The 27,138-nt window shown below is 37.8% G+C and overlaps 1 protein-coding gene across 4 annotated transcripts in view; it reads right to left on the reverse strand.

The window, feature by feature from the left end:
• Positions 1-27,138, reverse strand: part of GALNT13 (polypeptide N-acetylgalactosaminyltransferase 13) — a 226,767-nt gene that overhangs the window by 167,969 nt on the left and 31,660 nt on the right. For all 4 annotated transcript variants that reach the window (XM_039335415.1, XM_039335413.1, XM_039335416.1 and 1 more), the window contains exon 2: positions 23,157-23,403. In XM_039335415.1, the coding sequence (XP_039191349.1) occupies positions 23,157-23,298 (142 nt within the window). In that variant the 5' untranslated portion in view covers positions 23,299-23,403. The remainder of the gene's footprint in view (positions 1-23,156; positions 23,404-27,138) is intronic.

Raw genomic sequence — 27,138 nt, forward strand, 5'->3', positions numbered from 1 at the left:
CTAACTTAACAACCGCATTGGTTTATTTAACAGCTGTGGCAAGAAAAGTCATAAAATGGGGCAAAATTCTCACTTAGCAACGGAACCTTTGGGATTAATTGTGGTTGTAAGTCCCAGACTATCTGTATAATCATAGGATCACAAAAGTCAACACAGTCTCAACAGGAGCTCAACCGAGTAATATGGCTTTAGCAGAAACCAGTAAGCCTCTTCAGTAAATGACATGCACATTTTAAGATTGCCATTGCTTTACACTGGGAAGAACATCAGATTTAGTACTAATGAGTTTCTGGAGAGCACTTTCTATATATATATGAGGCACAATTGCAAAGATACCCTTCTGATCACCAGCCTTCTTATTTCTGAAAGCTGTTAAGGAAGGGGGGGGGAAGCAATTTCTGAGAGGAATTTCAGAGGGAATCACGTGTGACATCAACATTCTAGATAGGAGAGGCCTAAACTTTTACAGCTTTGAACGATGCTCAGAAACACTCCAGCTGCCAACCAACGGATGGAAAAAGTCTGAATCTGTTGTCCACTTCAGCAAACTGGTACGATTCACTAAAACGAACCACAGCACAGCATAGCCAGGCAGAAATTAATAAAGATCACTACTGCCCATTATTCCTTGCTCAAAAGCTCACACCAGGAAGTTTATTGAATGCATTGACAAATTAAAATATTTGGGGAAAATATCTTATTGTATTTTTTTTTAAAAAAAAATAGGACAATTATGTATACAATTCTATTTATTTATTTATTAAATTTCTATACCTCCCATCTCTGTACAAGGTTTTTCTGGGTGGCTTGTATATAATAGAAACTTACTGAAGAATAAGATAGTTTTTCCAATGATAAAAAACTCACACTTTCAGTATCATAAATATATAAAAACTTGTTAACACTGACATGGATCACATCTGAATCAATTGGCACATTCAAAACAGCCTGTGTAGTTGTTACCATTTTCTATGTTGTCTCAATAAACAGCCTAACTACTGTGTTTTGAAATGGCAGAAGTATCGAAGATATCTTGAAAAGCAGCTACATATCTAGAGTGGAATTTCTGTTCAGAAGAGACCACAACTGTTATCAGGTGTCAGTGATGCCAAACTAGACAACAGGCATCCCCCGACTATGACTCTATAATTCTTATAATGTATGAGGGCTGCAACGCCAACTAAAACTCTTTTAACATTTTAAATAGATTCAAGTTAAGCCCCTAAGCCCATTACAAGGATTCTGTAACATTATCTTTGGTGCAGTTTACTGATATACTATGTTCTTCAATATTGTAAACTCGCTAACCTACCATTATTTTTTGAATTAATTCTTGGAATAGAATGAATTAAAGGTGATACCAGTCACAGTAAAATCAATAAACCTGAATTCTCTAAAAGCAATTAAATTTCAATGCTATAGTACAGCAATTGTATAGTGAACTGAACCCGAGCACTGTATTTCTTCAGTAGAAAGAAACAGCTGTAAACTAAACGAGTAAAGGTTTAGACATTTCCAAGCAGGTGCTATAGATTATTTTTTTTTACTGTATCAAATCTAGAATTGGACACAATGCATCTGGATATATCACATACTACAAAAACCTGGTAGAATATCTCCAAGCCTCAGTAGGCAGCAACTGGATGGCTCAATGATTATAGAGAAGATTCACCAGAATTTAATTTTAAAAACCTTAAGATAACTTCATCTGAGGGAACAGAAATAAAAGGAAGTATTGAAACAGAATCCTATTGAATAAAATTCACTTTGTACTATTGCTCACAAACTACAACCAGCTCTTCACTGCTTTTTCTGTAGCCTTCAAGAATCATCTGGGATTGTACTGCTAAAGTTTAGCTGAAAACAGCCCAATAATAATGGGACAGTTTCTCACTGACTTCAGTGGGGAAACAAGGAAATTAATTAGATTAGTGTCCCTTAAATTACAAAACTATCATCATCACTGGGAGGGATTATTTCCTCTAATACTTTAGATCAGCAGCTCCGGACCTTTTCTATACCTTGTACCCCTAGAACGCTTCTGATATATTCTCGCACTCCTTACAAAAGTTTGAAATAACGGCAACAAATTATGCATATACACTATAATTTTGAAAACCCTGTTTTTGCACCCCCTGGAATATGTCTCGCACCCCCGGTTGGGAACCCCTGCTTTAGATGAAGAGAAGATTCGGAAAGATCTGGAACAGCTTCACCAGTAGGCTGAAATGAACAGGATGAAATTTAAAAGGAAAAAAAATATAAAATTCCCAATTAGGATAGGCATAATGTAATAAATAAAGTAAGACAGAGAAAACCTGGCTTGACAATAGTATTCCTGAAAGGAATATACGTGACCTTGTCTATCCTAAGGTAAATATTCATCAATACTACAATGCAATTGCTAAATACAATCTTGAGCTGTCAGATCAGAGTGAATTTGCCTTGACTAGAGAGGTCTTTAAACAGAAGTTGGATGGTGATTAATCTAGTAGATCCTGGATCTAAATGACTAGATGACTTCTAAAGTAACTTCCATGATTCTCTGGCACAATAAACATTGCCTCTACTGGGGATAAAAATCAAGTTTGGTCACTGAATTGCTATTACTGTCTTACCTCTTGCAGCTTCAGATAGTCCTTGACGTACAACCACAATTGAACCCAAAATTTATGTTACTAAGTGAGAAATTTGTTATGAGAGTTTTGCCCCATTTTGCGACATTTCTTGCCACATTTGTTAAGTGAATCACTGCAGTTGTTAATTTAGGAACACAGTTGTTAAGTGAATCTGGTTTCCCCACTGACTTTGCTTGTCAGAAGGTTTCAAAAGCTGATCACATGACCTTGGGACACTGCAACTGTCATAAATATGAATCAGTTGTCAAGCATCTGAATGTAAATCACAGGACCATGGGGATTCTGCAAATGTCATACATGTGAAAAATGGTCCTAAGTCACTTTTTTCAGTGACGTTGTAACTTTGAATGGTCACTAAGCAAACTGTTCTAAATTGAGGACTACCTATACTTGATATTGAAAATGCTATTTTTTCAAAGTATGCAAAAAAAAAAAAAAATGCCCGTGTATTCAACCTAAGATTACCTACAAACATTAGCAAATAATAATAGGAGGTATTGTACACAAATAGAATATGATGCTATATCTACATGTCTGCTGTTGTTTTAGCTTTTTCATTCAGAAAATCAAGGTTGAAAATCTTACCCTAAATAATTAGAACCATAAGACGATGCATTGTATATATAAAAATAAAAATTTCGGATGAAACAGCCCTTTGCGAAATAAATGACCTCTCATGATCTTTCACTTCATTTGTAAAGATTAATAGACTGGACTTCTTGGATACATACAACATGCAAGTATTGTATGGCCTATTTCACATGAACAATAAAAATTTAACAATGGGCATTAAGTTTTCAGAAAAAGCATGTCCAGTTAAAAGGCCATATCCTCTGAACAGTCCATTATCTTTATTACTTGGAATAATCATCATCCTGACTACCATATTCAAAGAAAAGAACATTACAGCATCCAAATACACAAGTTGCATTTGTTTCAATGTTTATTAGTATGCTAGTAATTAGTGTTCTCTCCACAGAGTAAAACAAAAACATTTCACTCCAAAGTGAAGACGTCATAGTTTTGCATGCTTCCTAAGAACAATTCTGTTTAGCACTAACAGAATCCAGGATTCTAATGTACTCGCGTTCACATGAGCTCAAGCAGAGCACTTCTTACTGCTACTGACATTACCAGAGAAGGCAGAGAAGAAATACAGACCCCCACATCAAATTTGGCAGGAAATAACAAGAAACCTACTCAGTCTTCTGTGCAAACAGCAGAGCTATCTGACCATGTGAGAATGTAAAAGACTTAATTAGACTAACATGCTTTCCTAGGGAGACAGTATTGCTGGTGAGCTGGAGAGGAAAACTGAATAGGTAAGCAACAGGATACAAATGGAAACCACTCTATGTCTGTGATGTTAATGAAGAAGTAGAAAAATGCTATTCATTACCCACAGGAAGGAATGGACACCCGTTTACTGCAAGCTATAAATGTGTCTCTTGATAATATTTTGCTTCTGTGCATTGGTCTTGATCCTGTTCCTGAGGCTGTAAAATATAGGAACTGAACAGCAGGCAAATCAACAGTAATGATATACTGTAAATCACAATGCTAAGAGTCATTAGCAGCAAGCTTTTATGGTATAGAATGTACACACACACACACACACACACACACACAAACACACCTTACCAACCTCATGCCCTCCAAATGTGATGCATTTCAACTTCAGGAGACTAAATCTAAAGTCTAAATCCCTACTGGGTATCTGGAGGAAACCAAGTAGAAGAATATGTTACATTTGTAGAAAATTACTTCCAAGGAAAGCCAAGGGAAAATTATTTAAAGACAATAATTGAATTTATCTCAATGAATTTATTAAATATGCTTCTAGAATATGCTCCAACACCAGAATCTAGTGTTGATGTGTAACATCAGCATAAATTAAAATAAAGTCTTCAATCAGGAGTTAACAACAAACAACTAATTATTAAACAGAGCTATGCACACTTTGGAAATAATTCAGAAGTGTTTCAGACATCACGCTGGTAACATAAAATGTTCTACTATTCATTAAAATCGCCTTCCCCCCCCCCCCCCGCCAGGTTTCTACACAAGGCTCAGACAAAGCATTTGCTTTAAAAATCATATAAACTCTAATGAGTGAATTTCCTGGGTGCACAACCCTATTTTTCAGTACTGTACTTCTTGTTGTGTGCCCAAGATTTGATAAAGAAAAACTTGTAACTGGTACAGAATGTCATGCAAAGTCTCCATCTCTGAATATCTTTATTAGGTTCCTTAAGATTGCTTTCCCTTGTGTAAATATTATGATAGTAAAGCAGTATATTCGATTGATGTGTACAGGTAGTCCTCAACTTACAACCACTATTGAGCCCAAATTCCTGTTGCTAAGTGAGAAATTTGTTAAGTGAGTTTTGCCCCGTCGTATGAATTTTCTTGCCACGGCTGAGAAGTGAACCGCTGCAGTTGTTAAGTCAGTCATACGGTTGTTAAGTGAATCTGGCTTCCCCATTAACTTTGCTTGTCAGAAGATTGCAAAAGGGGATCACATGATCCCTGGGCACTGCTACCATCATAAATATGAATCAGTTGTCAAGCATCCAAATGTAAATCACATGACCATGGGGATGCTGCAGCAAATGTACAAACATAAGCCACATTTTTCAGTGCTGTTGTAACTTTGAACAGTCACTAAATGACCCCGGGACATTGCAACCGTCATAAGTATGAGTCAGTTGCCAAGCATCCAAATTTTGAACTCGTGACCATGGGGATGCTGCAACAGTTGTTAAGTGTGAAAAATGGTCATAAAACACTTTTTTCCAGTGCTGTTTTAACTTTGGATGGTCACTAAATGAACTGTTGTAAGTCAAGGACTACGTGTACGTAGGAAGGGCAAGCAACAACAAACTGTTGCAGTCTTCCACAAAATAGCAACACTCAATGAATATCCTGGAGAAAATCTATCTATGAGGTCACTAGGCATGAACACCAACTTGATAGCATCTAATCATAATCATCATCAAATTGCTTCTTTAAGGCTTTGCATAGTGTGGTAATATAAACAATGATCTTCCCAAACTTGAGAAAATGTGAAATAGCCTTCCTGCCTGCCTTTGAATTCAAATTTAGTTATAAGAGAATGTGCAACATATACATTTAATCCAGCGAATGATCATTGATTTTTTTAAAAAACTGACAATCTAACATTAAATGTATCTGTCCAATTTATACAGTATGTTAAATGGTCAATTGCCAGGCTCTGAGCCCTTCAGATCCAAACAAGGGGGGGAGGATGTTTTGGAGTAGAAATTAGCATGAACATCAATTCCTTCCACCTTACAGTCCTAGGAAAAGATGCAGCTGCTTCGAGGGCTGTTCCTGTTCCTGCAAGCTGTGAATCATTCTAGTAAATTGTACATTGTTATTTTGCAGTTAAGAATTTTAAAGTATTATTGTTATCCTGACTAATTTGATTCTTGAAAAGACAGTTGACACTTCATAACTGTTCAAACCTACCAGCAGTAGCAATCTTTACCCATCACCATATGCTAGGCCAGCGGTTCTCAACCTGTGGGTCGGGACCCAATTTGGGGTCGAACGACCATTTCACGGGGGTCGCCAAACAATGCAGTCCGCCATTTTTTTCCGCTTTTCCTTAGCTGTGCTAGTCCCTTTTATTGTATTGGCTTTTGAAAGCCAATAGAATAGACTCTCTTGAATAGAGTCTAATTCTGTTGGCTTTCAAAAGCCAATAGGAATTGTCCAGGCTGTCTCTGCCCTGCTGAGCCCGCCAAAAGTCCCATTCTGCAAACGGTGCTGCAAGTTGTCTGCAGCGAAGGCGAGCTGTCTGAAAGTTTCCACCCCTCCCTGCTAAGCAACTACTAAAAATGTAAGTAAAAGAGGGCCAGGGTTGGGAGGTGGGAGGCCGGCGGGTGCAGGGAGGGTTGCTGGCGCGCGTGGGGCCCAGCGGGTGCCTTATCTCCCTTGGGCTGGGCTAGCTGGTGGCCCAGCCGGTGGTCGGCCTGCACCGTCTCTGCCGCTTGCCAGCTATGCCTTGGCCGGCGCAGGGGGCGGCACCACACATGCGCGGTGCTCCCGGGCAGGGAAAGTCCTTGACTTATGACCGGTTGGGTAGTCCTCGACTTACGACCGGTTGGGGGTCGCGGCATTAAAAAGGTTGAGAACCATTGTGCTAGGCCATCCTAACTTCCATTATTCCATTGATATATAGTAAAAGGTTGCAATTACTATTAAATTGTAGCAAAGAGACATAACGACAATAGGAATTTTAATAGTGTATTTACCTGGAAGAAAGTTAACCTTGAATTTAAAACAATCTCTCCCTCCCCACAAAGAAAATTAGATAGAAGCTTTCAGTTTTGATCCATAATTTATCTAGAATTGACAGATCCCTCCCAGAATAATCCTGAACCTCATTGTCCCCAACAAGAATCTATATATCCGGATACATGGCACAAAAGTGTGTAACACAGCTATGGAGAAATTAAATATTTACAGAAATGACATGTCCAATAACCGATTGCCATTAATTGGCTTTAAATAAGGGACCCAATTTGCACAACGAACTTACCTAACCTCTATCCATCCAAAACTTGTTCTCTCACTAACAAGTGTGTTGTGTATACACATACAAAGGAGTTTATACACACTCATGGCTACTCCACGAGGATAAATGCAAACACGCATATTATATAAAAAGTCCAGTGTACTCAGCCACTTCCAGGTTAAATACAGGAGGGCTTTTGCAATGCTGAAAACGGATTTGAATTGCCCATACTTTTTTTCATAACTTGTGAAGAAATCAGGAGTCTTGAACTCTTCCTTCCTTCCCTTTGAGCAAAGGAAACAGGTTGGTATGAGCCCTTTGAGGTGCATGCAATGAGTCTCCCCGAGTTCAGTCGTCCTCACTCCTAAGAAGTGTATTTCAACAAGGGCCACATCCTCTTAAATACTCACTGCGGCAGTTTCAAGGACTTACCCACAACACCCAAATCTGTATATGTATGCCTGGAAAATGTATCTGACAGAAGTATCATTGAGGTGACTCACATATACATCACCACCCCATCCACTGGTAATAACTGGGAGGGGAAAAAATGTTTTTCTCCCACTAAATATGGTGCAGTACCTCAGAATTATCATTCTTTGGGCAAACTCTTTACTTAGAATCACCAACACTTGTTTTTCTTCCAAGCATTTTCCTGCCAATGCCGTCTACATTTTCTCCGATCAGTCTAGTGTTGATCCCTTGGTTGTGACAGGAACTGTTCAACAGGCTTGAGGCCTGAACTTGACATTGTGGGCTCAAAGAGAGGGACTGTCGCAAAGTCACCCAGGACTAGAATTCACAAACTGCCTGGTTTCTAGTCTGATACCTTAACCATGACAGCAAACTGGCTTACTTAATTATCACCATGATATTTTAAAATTCTGTTTTTTACTTTTTAATTTTCTTCTGCTTTATTTAGATTTCCAACACTTTTTTATTTGTCCCAATCAAACAACTCAACAACATTTGCCCAATACTAGATTCATCCATTTTAGCTTCTCAGCCAACCTTCATCTGGAATTTTTTAGGTGCACGAGGTGAGAATTGGCAAGATATATAAAACACCTATTCGACCACATTCAAAGATCAGATTCTGTGTGGACCTCTGAATGGCTATAGTAAAACAGTGCACTGGAAACACCAAAACAAACAAGTAGACACACTTCATTTCAACTACATCAAATTCCTAGTCACCTATTAAGGGTTTGGTTTTTTTTATTTTAAAAGGAATTTATCTATTTTTATTTATTTATTTATTTTGTTGTTGTTGCAAGATGCCCAAAGTCACAGTATTCAAGTTAGGCAGCCATGCATGTAACTTAAATAAAATAAAATATTTTTAGCACTGACCCTCAACCAACCCAGGCAAGCCCCCCTCCCCCTCCCACCAATAGTTCACCTCCCAATGACCCTGACCTGAGGTAACCTCCCCATCACAAGATCCACCACAAGCCTCTCTCTGATGACTGACACCTGACTCATCACAAGACCCTCACTTGACACACCCACACCTGAAGCCCTTATAAACAGAACACTGACACTGACATCCCCTAAAATAAAATATTTTTAATTTTTTTTCCATACCAGATTAACACCCTGAAGGGAAACTAGAAAAAACAGGTTGGTGTTCACTGAGTTTAACCTGGAGTTATTTGTTTTCAAGTTGCCATTTCTGTGAGGATCTGCACATGTATTTTTGATACTTAATCTTTATTTTCAATTTTCATGTAGATAAATAGAATCTTAACTATACAGAAATCAAGGATGGCTTTGCAGGCATACAGTATTCCTAAGTCCCCTTCTGTATTACTTTCTACTCACACGGGATATGGGGTTTTGTTTTTAATCACACAAAACTTTGGGGGGTTTTAAATGAAAATATGTCACTCTGCAAAACTGATAATTCAAAATATTTCACATAAATCCCAGTGAAATCCTCATGAGTACAAGCTCCTTGCAGCCTGCTTTAGTTACAAGGAGACCAAGTTCCACCTGCATGTGAAAAAATCCTGTCATTAATCACACCATCATCTGTTTAGCAATCTGCAGCACCCTTAGTTTCCCAAAGGAATTCAGATCAACCTAATGAATTCCAATTAAATCTGAAAACTTCTCCCATGGATTTTTTTTTTTCAGAATTAGAAACAGGGAAACTACAAAACAAGAGAGATGTGCAATTATGTCACATAGGAAATAAGCACTCTATCAGGAGAATGAAGTTAATTCAAAATCATCACCAAAATAAATCCCAAAGCACCCCAATTGTGAAACGGGGGGGGGGGGGGAAGGCTTTCTTATGCTAGAGAAGAGGAACAAATAGGAATCCTGGAGGACATATTTCACTACAGTTTCAGTTGGAATGCCTGCCTGGTCTTCCTATACACTGCCCAGAGCTCTTCCTTGAGGCAGTCTAAAAACATGAAATATAAATAAACATTAGCTTTGAGGCAAATCAAAGTGCCTACTGATTTTTTAAAATTACCTAAATAATTAGAGACCTGGGTATACTTGAAAGATCACCTTTTCTCATTCACAGAAGAGCAACGAAGATGATCAAAGGCCTGGAGACTAAAACATACGAAGAACGGCTGCAGGACTTGGGTTTGGCTAGTCTAAAGAAAAGAAGAAATAGGGGAGACATGATAGTAGGGTTCCAGTATCTGAGGGGCTGCCACAAGGCAGAGGGGGGTCAGGTTGTTCACCAGAGCACCAGAGGGAAGGACGAGAAACAGTGGTTGGAAACTGATCAAAGAGAGAAAAGCAACCTGGAATTAAGGAGAAATTTTCTGACACTGAGGACAATCAACCAGTGGAAAAGTTTGCCTCCAGAAATCGTGGGTGCTCCATCACTGGAGATTTTAAAGAAGAGACTAGACAACCACCTGTCTAAGGTGATATAGGCTCTCCTGTTTGAGCACAGGGCTGGACTAGACCTCCAAGGTCCCTTCCAGCTTTATTTTATTCTGTTCTGTTCTGTTCTGTTCTGTTTTGTTCTATTCTATTCTATTCTATTCTATTCTATTCTATTCTATTCTATTCTATTCTATTCTATTCTATGTTTCTGAATACACCAGAAATACACTTAAAACTAAGAAAAAAGCCCCTTCGGCAGCTGAACTTAACTAGTTTTTAGGGGAATTCAGTTTTTTAAAGAGAATAGGCTGCTTCATCTTTTCTCTAATTATAGCCTCCTGCAAATTGGTGAAGCTTTAGCTTTTCAAGAGAGCATTTGGGCTGTGAATTGCTGTTTCGCTGAACTGAATTTCAGCAGGCTCTGGTTTCTGAATAATTTATTTCTGTTCTATTCTGTTTTTCGCTGTTGTTATATTGTTATATAGTACAGGTCATTTGAAATTGTTAATTTATGGTTTTATGCTTGCTGAATGCTTTTGAGTTCTCCAGAGCAAAAGTGTGGCACCAATTCACATCTGATTTTATACGAGAAGGAAGGAGAACATACCCCCACTTTGATGAACTCACTCTTTGCTTCCTGGAAAGTTTAGGGACAAGTTTAATTATAATAATCCTATCATGACAGTACTACCCACAAGCAACAAATTACTATACTGCAAATTACAACTTGGTAGCTATTTCCCTCTTAAAGCAATAACTGTCAACTCCATTATCTAAAGTGAGCTAAATCTAAACATGTTTAAATTATTCCTGCAGCATTTACTTATAGATGTGAAGCAAGCCCGCTAGCAAAGTGTTTGACACAAGTAGTGTGACAAGAAGGTTATGCAACTACTAGTATTGTAATACTACTTCTAATTTTTTATTTGGTAGTATTTGTAATATGACTTCTAGTTTTTTTATTTGGTATTTTTTAATTTATTTATTTTATTTTTATTTATTTTAGTTATTTTAGTTATTATTTATTTAGTTAGAAGCAAAACAAAAAACATCAAAATGAGCTACTATCAACAGTATGCCAGTATAACAATGAATTAAAAGAAGGCTGCACTTTGGCCCATGTAGAAAACTTAAAAAATTAGGGCTTCTGATTTTATGAATTTTCATTCAAGTAGAGCCACCCCACTGGGGCTACATACCTCTAGATCAGAGGTGGGGAACTATGACCCCTTTATGACTTGTGGACTTCAACTCCCAGAATTCCTGAGCCAGCATGGCATTCTGGGAGTTGAAGTCCACAAGTCATAAAGGGGTCATAGTTCCCCACTCCTGCTCTAGAGTCTTGATCAGGGATGTCAAACTGCCGGCCCATGGGCCTGTTGCATCATACAGAGACAGCACCCACCCCAGCTCCGGCAATGTAAAAAACATTGTGTGATACATCACGAAGTGTCACATGATGTGGCAAGTTTGATACCTATGGTCTAGATCAGGGGTAGGCAACCTTGGCTCTTTTATGACTCATGGACTTCAACTCCCAGAATTCCTGAGCCAGCCATGCTGAGGGGAAAGGGAGAGTCTCCAAGCTGAGCCATGCTGACTCAGGAATTCTGGGAGTTGAAGTCCACGAGTCATAAAAGAGCCAAAGTTGCCTACTCCTGGTCTAGATGATCACTAGATGGCTTTTAAAGGTTTTTTTTTTTAAAAAAAAAAAAAAATCTCTTTGCTGCCATTTTATTGGTCATCTCAGATTTTGCAGCCTAGATCAGGGATGTCAAATTGCCGGCCCGCAGGCCAGATTCATCAAAGCGAAACTGCGCCCACCCCATTGCCGGCAATGGCAAAAAAGTCACAATATGTTGCAACACATCACGTGACGTCACAAGTTTGACACCCCTGGATTAGATCTTACAGGCCTGATAAAAGGTAAGTAATTACACAGAAGGAAAATATAACCTAAGAAATATTTTCAAGACAATTTGATAATATAAAATAACATTTTAAGTGATATGTACCCAACACCAAACTTTAAAATAGAGTGGTAAAGATTCTCCAGATAAGCCAAGATGAACTCAAACAAAGAAACCCAAAGTTACACATATGCACGCTCATATACACATAAAAGGGGATTCTGAAATGCATAAACTTTTTTGTCTCTCAAAAAGTATAAGTTATAAATGATGAAATAAATTTTGCACAAGATAAGCAGAATTATCTAAATACCAGAATAGAAAATCTGCCAGTCTGCATCATCATCTTTCCGTAAGGTGTCCTTAAATATTTCTTATTTCTGGGAAGCTGCATACCTTAAAAGAATGCATTTGTCATCCAAGCAACAAAGAATGATGATCACTAACAGGAAAAAAAGCATACTTCGTAGCACCACATACTGTGCCAATTCAAGTTCCACGCAGCTGAAGCAGACCGCACATAAATGCTTAGAAATGTGATACATGAATTTAAGTTCTCAAAATAATCTAAGTGGTGGCTGCTCCTTAGTTTGGAAGGTCACCTGAGAACTTGATCCTGCCTCTGGTGTATAGACTGGATGAAGCTGAGATAAAGTGTGTGATAACATTTTTGAGCTGCACGCCTCTATTTACTTAAACATAACTTAAATAAAATAATTACTAACTGACAAAATAAATCCAGACATAACCAAATTCAAGGCTCTATAACCACCTAATTCCAGGAACATCCTCAACATGAGCCAGATCCTTTTTCTTCTATTATGCGTTGCTCAAATTTGCTGATGATTCTCCTTGACTCTACCCTAAACTTACTTGCAACTTAATCTGAGGTCTTCTGCATGCAAAGCTGTTCTTGGCATTTCCAGAGATGCTTCTCTCTCTCTCTCTCTCACTCTCTCTCTCTCTCTCTCTCTCTCTCTCTCTCTCTCTCTCTCTCTCTGTGTGTGTGTGTGTGTGTGTGTGTGTGTGTCCCCAAATGGCCGAACAGAAAAGCCATTCCATCATAGACTTCGCATTTTTATAATAATTTTTCCCAAAACATCAACCAAATATCAGCCTATGAAAAAGCAGCTGGGAAGGGCACAAATTATCTTACAGATCATGATTTTCTTGGGGCTTTTACAATATGTTCATATCAAAATACCACAAAAGTAGAGTTCCTAAAAACAGCCATCCTGTTGTCCTAGAGTACTTTTTGTGAAGGTGTCCTCCAGAACTTAGAACCCCAAATGCTCACCTTATTCTAACACACATGTGCTTATATGTCTGTACATATCTGTACCTGTAGTTTTAAAGTTCATTCTAATTTACTATTTATTACCACAGAGTCCACTAGGATTGAGGTACAAACATTAAAACATATAAATAACCACCCTTAATATACCAATGGTACAGATTAGAGGGGAACAAAGTTTGTTCTGATCCCCCATTCCCATCTACTTAACCACTAGGCAGCCAACATACTATAGCTAGAAATGACCATTTGTTGAACCAGTCCTGTCTGCATTGCCTAGGCCTCTTAACTATCAACCTGCCGAAAAGCCATTCTTATGGTTAACTATTTATTGTTTCATCAGAGCATCCTACAAAGGCAGATATAACCATGGATGAGTGCATGACTTAAGACTAAAAGCAATTCCCCCAGGAATCAGTTGGTCCTAGCAGAATGGCCAAGGTAGACTACAGCTGTATCACCTAATGGCCTAGGTCACGGGTAGGCAACCTTGGCTCTTTTATGACTCGTGGACTTCAACTCCCAGAATTCCTGAGCCAGCATGGCTCAGCTTGGAAACCTCTCCCTTTCCCTCAGCATGGCTGGCTCAGGAATTCTGTGAGTTGAAGTCCACAAGTCATAAAAGAGCCAAGGTTGCCTACCCCTGGCCTAGGTGGACAACAAAGCAGACATGCCAAAAGTGACATGCTATTTGCTAAAGCTTAACTCACCCAGCATCACATATATCTCTGCAGGCAATCTAAGTTTATTTGTATATTACAGATAGGACCCATGATATACAGAAAAGTCTTCCAGCTAAAGAAATTATTTCATACCTTTGATGGATAAGTGAGGAAGCAAGAGAATACAATATATTATACAATCAAAGAATCAACAAGTCAATTTTACGCAAGGCAAATTTATTTATTTATTTATTTATGAGACTTATATACCACTTTAAGTGCAAGCACTCTCTAAGCGGTGTACACCAGTAAGCAATGTGTGTGTATATATATGTGTGTGTATATATATATATATATATATATATATATATATATATATATATATATATATATATATATACACATTGCCCCCAACAATCTGGGTCCTCATTTTACCTACCCCGGAAGGATGGAAGGCTGAGTCAACTTTAAGCCGGTGAGATTTGAACCGCTGACCTGCTGAACACAGTCAGCTAAAGTGGCCTGCAGTACATGTTTATCTTTGTTTAAAAATACATATACACATATATAGCTACATGAAACACTCCACAAAAGTATTCAAGCAGAATGTTTGAAAATAACTCATCTTCCAGAAATTCATCTAAGTAAGTGTTCATCTTCACCACCTAGAACCAATTTATAAATTCTATAAATAAACAAGATAAAGTACAGGTAGTCCTCATTTACCAATCACATACGCCCTTCCCACGGAACAGAGACAGACTGGAAAGGAATTTCAAGAGAGTAAGCTTTCTGCACTTGTACACACTGAGAACAATATGATCACACTGGCAGTGGGAAAGAGTCCAGCAAAGGAGACATTGCTTATAAAAATTGCTTGGTTTTCTTCCTTCTCCTTGCAGAGTAGAGAGATTGGAGAGGAAGAGATTTCAAGAGAATACTTTTTCCAGAGCAGGCCGGAGGCTTCCACCCCTAGGTTGGGGAATGGTCATATTGCTTTTGATGTGTACAGAACAATAAGGACTTGAGCATTCCAAAGTCTTAGGAGGCAAACAAAAGTCAAAGGTGTGAAACAGAGTAGACGTGTCACTTTTCAACCAAAAAGCACAGTCGCAGTCACATGATTTCTCATTTAGTGACTGTTTCACTCAGAAATGGAATTGCAATGAGGGTCATTAAGATCACAATTAGGATCATTAAGCACAGATCACCTGTAACTCAACTGTATTTGAGTATAACATTTTAAATTAACAATATTCCACTTTTCTACGGACAAGATGTGTTTATAATTTATACAAAATCTTGAAACAAATCCATATACAATGTCATTTCAAAATTTATCAGTCTCTAAAGAATTTCATTCCTGAGATGGTGAGGTATATGAGTGCACAGATGTTTAATTGGGCTGTAAGGACAGGCTGGGTGTATTTCTGGTGTACTGAATATGCTGCTGCTCAGTTGGATTGTTCTCTGGTGGATGCTGGCATCATTATGCCTGTAATGTTGGGTGACTTCAACATTCATGGTTTGGGTGTGGATCTGGGAAAGTGCAGAAAATAAAAAGGATGACCTTGAAGAGAAGAAAGATTCATTACCAAATAAAATAAAGGAAAATATTGCATAGGTCCAAATGAGGGGCAGGATTACACAAATGTCTCAGACAGATACTTCTCCAAATTCACATGAATATAAAAAACAGAGGAGAGGAAGCATAACCAGACATCAAGATTATGTTATTATGGTTAATCTAAATAAAAGTAGTTTTTAGTCTTCCATGGAGCCTATTTCTTGATCTGGTCCATCTTGTAGGGCTGAAAGAAAACCAAGGTGTTCATAATCACCATTATTCCAGTATGTGATAAATGCAGGAAGGCGTATGTAAAACCACATATTCACCTTGGAATATGGAGAGCATTACCTCCAGCTTGGTGCCATGATAGGACCACCTTTTGGTCCAGTCTAGTTTATTTGCCATTCAGGATTTCTGCAGGGCTAGACCTGACAGGAGGGTTCACCTCAATGCCTGATCTGATGGATTTTCAGAGCACATTTGGGGCTTTTCCCAATGATACCACAGGTAGTTCAACTGAGGACCTTGTTAACCTTTGGCAGCAGGAGGCAGATTGGGCTCTTGACAAAATTGCTTCAAACAGCCATTCTTTGTGGGCCAATACTAGGGTATATCCTAGTTATTGGGAAACTCCAGGCGATGAAGTATCTGAAATGCTTAAAATATCAGTGCAGGAAATCTAAAGATGAGGCTTACCAAAATACAGATATAAGCTCATGTTTGGCCCACACATCATGATGATGTATTCCTACTTCTCAACAAACTATTAACTGTTATTTAGAGAAATAAATTTCCTTTTAGTGAAAGAAGGGAAGGAGGACTTGACCATTTGCCAACAAAATTCTTCAGATTTTCCAATATCTTGATTCCTCCTGGACAAATTCCAATGAGATGACTGGGTCAACTTATAGCTATTATTTAGGATTCTTTTTGGGCTGTGAGCTCTGAGAAAGCAGAACTCTCTGATATAAGCCCTGCCACTTGTGATCCTGATCCATGTCTCTCTTGGTTCCATTACAGGGCTGATGTGGGACAGATAATCTGGATCTAGATTATCAAAATCTCTCTTTGGGCAGGGATGGTGTTGCAGCTTTAAAAGAGACTCCGCTGCTCCGTTCTTCTTAAGAAATTCCCCCTGAACCCAGGACTGTTTGCTAAATATCATTCAACCCCCAAGCTTCTTTTTTCCAAGAAATCTGTTCAGCTTGTAGTAAGGCTTCAGCTGCAAACCACTTTATTAGAAATGGTTCATTGGAACACTTTTTATCTAAGTTTCAGATCCAAGCAAGATAGCTGTCAGGACTTTGATGGGAAAAGTACATCCCTCATGTCCTACTTGATACATCAGTGATTTTTGTTACTGTCAACTATATCATTAAGGACTACCTTAATGGTTGTGGTTCCATTTCAATGATAATACAATGTAATTAACCCATTAGCGACTCTGGTTTTGGTCCCTTTCCATTGCTGTTCAATAATTATCTAAAATTACTCTAAGGAGATGTGAGAAAGACCTTGGGAGATGGGGCAAAAGGGCAAAGGGATGCTGCTAAGTGATCGTATTAGAGCAAGATTAGTTCGCAGCTGGATAATGCGTAGGGCAAGTGGCTCAAAAGGGACTTTTCCTAGTTTCTTAAGACGTAAAAGAGACAGTGGAAGAATTGCACTTTCAGACTTGCAATACTCTGTTAATGTAGCTTTGCAATAAAGAAGAATTAGCTTATCAGGTTGTGTTTCCTTTCTGGCCTACCTGGTCAAGCAGACATCAATCTTGCAAGTCTAAAAGTACAATTCCTCAGAGTGTTTGCAAAAGGATCCACTTTAACCAGATAAAGTGAGATATCAATTCCTTCAGTTCTGATTTGATGTGCTGTATCACAGGATGCTGGGATTAGAGATAATAGGTCAATGGGGGGGGGGGAATGGAGTCCTGAGGTAAACTTCAGTCAGGTTATGATAACTAGAAATAGAAGTCAGAAGACTCTCCATATGTCTTAATATGCTTATGCAGTTTGGATGTATTTATGAGTCTGTTTCAACTATTTAACTTTGATATTCCCTAATGTCAGAAGACTTACTGTATCATTGTTTCTATCTATCAAAGGGAAGAGTGTAGTCAATTTGTTCATACCTTGAACAGCCAAACAAATCAATATTTCAACACACCTAAAAGTGTTCACTCACTAGGATGAGAAGACGTATTTTTATTTTCATCCTTGTAAATGGATCATAAAATTTTATCAGTGGTGTAATAACTTCTTTTCAAGCCTAGCACTTTGAGACTTAATGCCGCACTTGTCTAACCTGATAAAATACTATGAACATTTTGTTTTCCCCCGAGAATGCCAGGGAACTATGATAAGACATAGTTAATGCCTTCATGTCTTAGAGTTGAGATCACTTTGAAAGAGCACCAAGAAAATACAAAATATTTCCAACCTCTCAGTCAGGATATAATGATAATGTCTTGTGCAGATGAAGCGATACTGGTGAGACATTTGTATAGTTATGTTTGTGTGTGTCTGTCTAGGGAAGTTCTTTTAAAGCTAATTCAGGAACGCCAACAATGCCTATAAAACAGGCAGCTAGAACTGTAACGGTGGCATTTAATAATATTTGGTAAACAGTCCATGTTTGCATCCAAATCCAACCTCTGCTGATTAACAGCATAAAACATAACAGGCAAGAAAAACAAACTAAGATGCTTCAGATTTCATTGCCAGGAATGAGAAAAACATTTTAATCTTTGATTTGTTATTTAGCAAAGATAATGTTCAAATAAAGTATTGAGTAATTGAGGAAATAATTCTACCCCAATTAGGATATTTTAATCTCTTTGACTTCAAGAAAATGGAGATCATATATCAGATTATCTTAAAACAGTTATTCTTTAAATCACATGATCAACCCAGTTTTGTTCCAATAAGTTCACAACAAAACAAATAATGTTGTCCTGATACCTAAAAAGTTATGCCACAATTTTCTGGTCCAACATTTTACTAGCCACACCACACAATGATTAAGTAATGGTTAAATCTTTAACATGTAAAAGTGGGCAAGAGCCAGCTCTGCAAAAGCAAACTACATCACAAGGTTAGGACATCTTTGCACAATGTACAATGCACAATGGGTAGTCCATAAACATAAGGTCACCATGGATATTTACAGGTAGTTCTCGACTTACAACTGAAACAAGTGACTTATGACCATTTTTCACACTTAAGACCATTGCAGCACCCCCATGGTCACATGATCAAAATTCAGATACTTGACCAGTGATGCACATTTAGGATGATTGCAGCATCCTGGAGCCATGCGGTCACCTTTTGCAACCTTCTGACAAAGTCACTAGGGAAGCCAGATTCACTTAACAACTGTGTTACTAACTTAACAACTGCAGGGATTCACTTGACAACTGTGATAAGAAAGGTCACAAAATGGAGCAAAACTCATTCTATTGCTTAGCCATAGAAATTTTGAGCTCAATTGTGGTCATCATTCAAGAACTATCTGTACTTTCATCCATGATGCACAGGCTGTGAGGGGACAGGGGAGAAGAATTTAAAACAGCTACTTAGCCTTTATTGGAAGTGCTCTAAGCTTGAAATGAACCTACTGAAATAAGGCTGTATCAAAAGACAATATTTGTAGTATGGTTGTAACAACTCTGGAGCATTTCCCATAGATCAGAACAATCCATTTGAAACTCAAAACACTGTTTCAAATTCTAATTATTCTATGTGCTGCCAGGAGCTTCTTCTGCTAAGCTTTTTGATCTTGGTGTTTATAAAAATAGGTCACTTGTTCAAATCAGAAACTATAAAGAGTAGCATAAGAACAGGGGTTCTGACTTTACTATTAATCTGTATATCGTGAAATAGTATTGAAAGACTGCCACTGATGATAAATGAGTGGCATACCAGGGGGCTGGAGTGGACAACAGCATGGCTATGTGTATATGTGGATGGTTAACAAAATAAATATGTGGTACCGGTGGGTGGGAGATTGACCCAAGTGTTTTGCTATATGATCTTTCAAATATTACTGCTCTGCTTTACTGGAATCTTAACAAAACTAATAGTATTTCATATATATTTTCAATTCACTCACTTTAAAAGTATTAAGGGTTTAATGATACACATGCTTCTCCAGGTCTCCCAGAAAGCTATTTGAAATGTACGACTGAGCCAGGATTTAACAGAACATTTGGGGGAAGGGGGTTTATTCCTCCTGACTACAAAATCCAAGTTTGCCATATGTATGTCCAAAAACGACATACCCTCTCCTATTTAGGTGTTCGGGTCTATATCCAAATGTTCTATAAGTGAATTATTAGCACCACTTTTAATCAAAGAGATTTTATCTGTTATTTGGTAGGATACCTGAATGGAAATTGAGTTTGTTGCATCTGGTAAAGGTGGAGTCAATTTAGGTGTTACTGGATCTGGAAGCACAGATATATATATATATATATATATGCTTCTAATCCCATACTGGAGTATACATTTTAAACAATGGGCTTACTTATGGGTAGCTGTGTCAAGTTGCACTGTAGGATTATACCTAAAGACCAAGTAAATCAATGTGCAGTTACTAAATGGTCTCTTTCATCCATTTAATATTTAAAACACAGAATATATTATAAGACTGCAAGCTATTCAGAAGCTTCAGCAAGGCAAAGGGAATTTTCCCCAGCACAAAGTCACAACCAAGTAAACAATATTCACACATGCATCTGCCCACCCAAATAACAATGCAAAAGTAACTCTCACATGTAAAACACACTGCACACCGTGCGTTTTAAACAGAGCATTTATGCAAGTTGCAAACTTTAGCACTACAAGACGACAAATCAGTGCTGGTCGACTCCAATAGAACACCCAGTAAAATAAATTTAAAGTCCAGAATGCTGAAGCCACTGAATAATAGGAAAAGGTCAGAGCAAAAATTTTATATCCAGAGATTCCACTTGCAGCGCCTCTAATTGGGAAGACCTAAGTGCAGGTGTTGTCCAGATTGCCAGAAAAGTATCACTAGTGTAGACAAAACTGAGTCAAATGGAGCCCACTGGACTTGGTATAAAGGCATTTCTCATTTCTTACTACTACAAGTCCCAAATCTTCCTGAAAGTACTTTGAAGAATTTAAAAATTACACATGAAGGCGAATATACATGTTCCAGGATGTGGCAGAATCCAATCTGGGTCGGTCACTGCCGGGACCAGAGGTTTCGTCTTCCAAGCTTTCAGACTTGTGCTGGAGCCCATCCCTGGGGAACGTTTCTCTAGCCTAGAGAAGTTTCCTGAAGATGGGCTCTCGCACGACCCCGATTGGATCCTGCAATTTGGAAATTGTTTGTCATTATATATTTTGGGGGTGCATCTGGTGGCATGTTCAAAAATGTATTGTCAAAAACACAAACATTTTTCAAAACAGCAAAGCTCTACACAAAACGTTCTTTACAGACAAAGCTACATTTCTAGATATGTAATAGGTAAAAAGATCTGCCCCTATGACTATAGCTCCAGCACAGAAGAGAAGACAATCATTGAAACATTTACTTGGAAACAGCAGATGGATATCATTAAGTCACATTACGACATGTGCTCACAGAACAGAACTGTGCTGGGATTTAATAAGAAATGCTGCATTGTGTATGTATCAGATTTAATTATTTTTGTAATAAATTCTGAAGCTGAATGAAGCATTTATCATATAACATTCATGACCTAGTTCATGCCCTAGCTTAATTAATTCAGTGTGATGATAATTCTTCTCTTTAAAAGACTCAGACAAACAAAACAATATTTTCCAATCTTCCCCAGAAAAGAGACATTTTTGCTACGTCAGGTTTCTTGGGCCTTTGCAATTGGGCAAATTGAATCAGTTCAAGGAATGAGAAACTAATCATTTCATTCCAAAGCAATATGTCAGGAACATCCACTTTTAACGAAATAGGCTAAAGGCTGCAGCTACTGTATGGTAGAGAGTACTGATTTATTCTCATGTCTGGTCTACAAATCAGTAAATATGTTGACATCTCCATTATTCATTAAACAGATGGGTTGCATTTCCCCTCTCTCTTATAAAGGAAAGTAGTTAAAAGGGCCTTTTAGAAGTGACATATCCCAATCCAATTTGGGGCTCAGAACCACTCCGGCTCCTTTTTATAAATTATATTAAAAGGTTAGGAAGGACAATTGATCATGACTAGTTTGTCAAACCAATCTTACCGCCTCTTTGGTTTGTGGCTTACAGAATGATTGCCTGTTGTACATTGCTTACTATACATTAGAATGAATGCTTACTTTACAGTTTTTAAAATTAGCCCATCATTGCCACAGCTTATATTTGCTACTGTATTTTACAGGAATGGTTCAGATTCTTTATATTATCACGTCTTTAATTTTTTTGGCTCACTATTTGATTGTTGATTACTGTTCGATTGTTGTGAGCCACCCAAAGTTGTTGAGAGTCAGGCAGCATACAAATTTAATGAATTTATTACTGTTATTGTTAGTCCATAGTCAGCCAGATATATAGACTGGATTTGTCACTTTTATCTATTTATCAAGTCCTAAGGCAGGTAGATGTTGTTGCTTGATGTTAGATATCGTCACAGGATGTCAACTGTTCCAAGTAAAGCTGCTTTTTGCAACTGATTGGTGGTGACTTTGTCAATGCCAATGATATTGGGATTGCACCCAAGTTGCCAAATTACTACTGGTGCTATCCTTGCTTTCTTTTGCCACAGTCACTTGACTTCTATTTTCAAGTCTTTGTATTTTGTGATTTTTCTCCAATTCTTTCTCTTCTTTTTTTTCTCCAGGCATTGCATTGTCCATCACCTGGACTTTTCTGTCTGTCTTATTTCTTTGCTCTTTTTAAGAGCATAATGTTGCTTACCAAAAAGAGAATGGCATGGTATGGTATGTACATCCATTCATAGATATTTAGAACAAAGATTATTTGTTTTGGGTACTTATTTCATAATAATGAACCATATTGTTTTTATTCATAAACAATGTGTATTAAATCAATGAATATTAAAAGCCAAAAACAACCTTTAAAAAACTTCAGTTAGTTTGCTAATCAATATCTTGAAAATGCAAAGTTACAATTCATCTTGAAGGTTATGGGTTTCTTCTCTGAAAAGAGTTCTGTGAATCATTTACCCTCCCTTGATGAACAGCAGCAAATGCTTACACTCAAATTTAACTGGCAGAATTACTGTTTAGAATTCAAGTTGAAGAGTGCTGTTTGAGCCTCTTGTGAATTTCTGACTGAGATGCCAGATGGAAGGGCCTTAGATAATAACCCACATCAGCATCCCCCAATTTGCTATTCTCCAGATACATTAAGAGTATAATTCTGTGTATTTCTAGTCCACACAGATTGTGAGTAAACTGGCTGGGAATTCTAAGGTTGTAGCCCCAAGGCACCTAAAGAGCATCAGGTTGAGGAAGGCTGCAGTACATTTAACATCTTAAGCTTGATCCTATATGGGGAAAACATTTTACAATATTCAGGTCGGATGTGTTTAAAGGACTTATTTTACATTATTCTAGCCAACAATTCCAATTCAAGTAGTTTACCTAGGCATTTAAATTACATTTAGCATCATTCATCAACAATCAAAACTAAGTCAAGGGTGATAACAAGTACCACCAAGTTTTATCTTACCCCTTAGAGCAGGCAGCAGGGACCTTTCTTTCTTGTCATCACATTTGTTACACTCACTGAAGTACAACAGGAGAAACACATCCACCAAGACCCACATGAGAGATGTGGCGAGAACCACCTTGCAGTAGACAAATCTCCTCATCCTTTATTGAGTTATTAGTTACAGGCTGTAGTAAAAGCAGGTGCTAATATGATGCTATATCCAAGCCAAGGAAGCTGGCTCAAATACACAGATGAGAACATCCCACTGAAAAATAAGAAAAGCAGAAGAATAGAATTAACTGACAAGTAAACAACTTCATAAACACAAAACATCTTCATCTGTTGCTGTTTTCTTTTAAAACATGTTTATTCATTTTTATTGTCATCCACTGTGTGCAAGAAATGCATGCCAAATTTTCAGAAAGAAAAAAAAAGAGACAAACTTTCTGGTTGCGTAATAGTATCTGAAAATGGCTTTGGGAGATAGGAGGAAGAACAGCAGACTAGGCAATAGTTAGATAAGAGGCAATTGTACCTGCAGAAGGAATATGGGTGGAACAAATTTCTCAGAAAGGCCCTCACTAGTTTCTTGGGCTGTAAAGGTGGGGGGGGGGGAATGTATTTTCAGATTTGCAAGATCATTTGTCAGCCTTGCAAAGCAGTTGAAACAAAAAGCACCCAGACGTACTAGCATTCACTTTATTGCAAAGTTACATTAAAGAGAATCTTGCAAGTCATTCCCATATTCCGTTATAGGTGTATTTTGGTAGTGGTTGCTTTGATGTTTTCCAAATTCAGGTTATGCATGTCTTTAAATCATTCTTCAGAAATGTATGCTGGCTCAAAAGAAAAGAAAAAAGCATAAACTGAGGATTTAATGAATTCTCAAGTGAAATATCTTGTTGCAATAACACTTACAAGAAAATGGATAAATGATATAGCATTGTTGTTAACTACAGCTACAAGATGTGCTATTCATATTCAAAGTATCAAGTATCAGCACCAGTAGATATTGATTTATACTTCCTTTAGTAATACATGCAATTAGATGTTCCTCCCCTTAAATATCATTTTCTGTTAACATTATGTGGGGTTCTTGTCTGATCTATGCATATCCTTACTTCACACAATTATAAATAACATTTTTACTTTTATAACATGAAACAATTTTCCAAAATAAATCAACAATGTAACTCAGTTTCAGTTGATTGTGATTGAAGATTGATCAATAATGGTGCAATTCATCTCCCGATGACTCAGTTGTGAAGATATAGACATACTAAAAAAATGGGAAGATAATACTGGGTGCCAGGTTCTTTAAATTTAAATTCATACATTTTCATTTATTACCTTGCAGGAGATTGCCATCTCTATTTACTTTTTACCATTTATTTTGTAAACTTTTACCTGTCCAATGTATTAACAGCGGTTCTACAAGCTGAAATTCCAAGCTTCTTCAAGTATCTTGAAGAAACATCCCCAATGAGCCACATAACACAGAAAATCAGGACACAATTGGGACATTTGAAAGAATCAAGCACAGTGGAATCCATTTTAAGCCCAAATCTAGAAACAGGAGGAATCAAAGCTGGTAGGCTGAATAAATACTGTAATTTTCGCTTCCAAATCTTCAGGAATTCCTTCCTTTTTTTTTTTTTTTTTTTACTTCCAGAAAGGAACAGACAAGCACTAGTTTTGATTACCTTAATAACCATCCCCAGGAATTACAATTCAGAAAAATGGACCATTAATTGGATCATTATCTTAAAAACTCTGATAGAAGTAGCCACATTGAGACTGATAAAACTGATTAGGAAATATTCATCACCAATCAATGCTTTTCTAAAAAGATACTATATATAATTTATTTATAAGATACCGCCCCCAAAGCAGGGTTATCTCCGAATTATGGTTTTGCTATAGTGAAAAGTAGTTTTTTTCTTATGAAAATCAAATATTTAAATTTTCATACATTCACTCATTCTTTAGAGCTCGACTTATCAGGGAATCACCATTTCTATATATTCAAACTCAAAACAGCAATACAGCAAAAATTTAATTAAAAAAAATAAACTCCAGCAAAATAAAATAATTAAAACAAACTCTTTTATAATACATTATTAAAAGCAATTTGTTAAACATAGTTAATAGGCTTATTCCCACAAAGTTAATTTTCCCACTTAACATATTAAAAGTATAATTCTATGCAATGTTTGAAAGGGCTCTCAGCTTTGGTGAACAATGCTATAGAGGTTGTCTACTCCTAGTTAAAACATATAACGAATTGATCAATCCACATTTCAGTTTCCTCATGGTTAAGCAGACCTTATCCATCACCTATCTTTCGTTATCACCAGTTTCACCAATTTCCATAAAAAGTCTTTTTAACACTATGTTTTCTATGTCCAGCTCTGAGTGTAGCTACTAGAATAGCTGCTATTCTTTAAGGTCTCTCTTCTCTCTGGTTACAGCCAGTGGTGGGATTCAGTCAGTTTGCACCACTTTGGCAGAACCGGTAACTAATACTTTGTTGCCCAGGCCCAGAATGGACTTCCGGAAGCGGCATCCACACAGAGAACTGATTGTTCACATATTTGAATCCCACCACTGGTTACAGCACATTAGCAGATATGCTCAAAGACAAGTCTACTGCAAGCATGGTGGGGCAGTACTGGAAACTAGGATTTTCCCATGCTAGGCAGTAAGAAAGATCCCATTGTGAAAACAGGATTTATTTTTCCCCTGCTAACCTTTCTAGAAAAAGGGAATTTTCATGTCAGCACAAGGGGAAAGCCGGAGGAAGGAAGGCCTATAAAGTTGTGTGTATGTACAAATGCCTGTGGATATGACAGACAGCGCAAGAGAGGGGAAGGATATGTTTGTGTGCCTCTCTGATTGGAAGGTGAAAACACTTTTCTGTGTGGTTATGTATCAGGGGAATGCTGTGTGTCTGTTTCCTGTTTTTTATGGAACTATCTTAAGATAACTTTGACAAAAGACGGTGTTTAACCTATCCCTAAGGAATCAACAGCTTGCACACTATTTGATAACCAAGCCTGCTGTTCTCCATGACTTTCCTTTATTAAAACAAACTCAGCGGAAAAAGCATCCAGAAAACTCACACATTGCTACGCAATGTTTAGACACATCCAGTCTAAATAATTTACACGGGTAACATTTAGGGCAAGATCTGCTACACAGCTAGAAAAGTTATCTGAGTTTTGGGATAGAAATTGTCTCAGCCCAGCCCAACTCACACAGATGATTTTCCATGTCACTCATGACTTGCCCCCTGCAACAAGAATAGGTGGAAGGTGTAAACTCGTATTATATAACCAATCTTATCACGGATACCTTAGCAAAATCTGTAAAGACTTTCAAAATAGTATTCATGCCATCTAAGAAAATGAAATATATAATACTTGAGGTATGTAGATCTGGATCCTAAAGTAAGTTAATACAAATAAGTTTGTAGAAGAAAAGCTTGCCACCCCTTCCACTGCTAGAAAAACTTGGCCTCCTTTCCCCCTCCCCCCCCCAAAAAAGTGAAGGTTTCCCCTGACCAGTTGTGTCCAACACTCGGGAGCAGTGCTCATCTCCATTTCTTAGGCAAGGAAGCCAGCATTGGTTGAAGACTTCTCCATGGTCATGTGATTGGTATGACAATGCACCAAGGTGCATGGAATGCTGTTACTTTCCCACTGAAGTGATACCTATTTATGTACTCACATTTAGCAATAGCACTTAGACTTATATACCACTTCACAATGCTTTGCAGACCTGCTCTAAGCAGTTTATAGAGTCAGCATATTGGCCCCAACAATCTGGGTCCACATTTTACCAACCTCGGAAGGATGGAAGTCAGCCTTGAGCCAGTCGTAATCGAACTCCTGGAGTAAGCAATGAATTAACCGGCAGTATTGCATTCTAACCACTGCACCACCAGGGCTCTTGTTTGCATGCTTTCAAACTGCTAGGTGAGCAGGAACTGGGGCAGGAA

The sequence above is a fragment of the Crotalus tigris genome, unplaced genomic scaffold (genome assembly GCF_016545835.1).
Source record: "Crotalus tigris isolate CLP2741 ecotype Arizona unplaced genomic scaffold, ASM1654583v1 scf7180000017641.3106099, whole genome shotgun sequence".
NCBI lineage: Eukaryota > Metazoa > Chordata > Lepidosauria > Squamata > Viperidae > Crotalus > Crotalus tigris.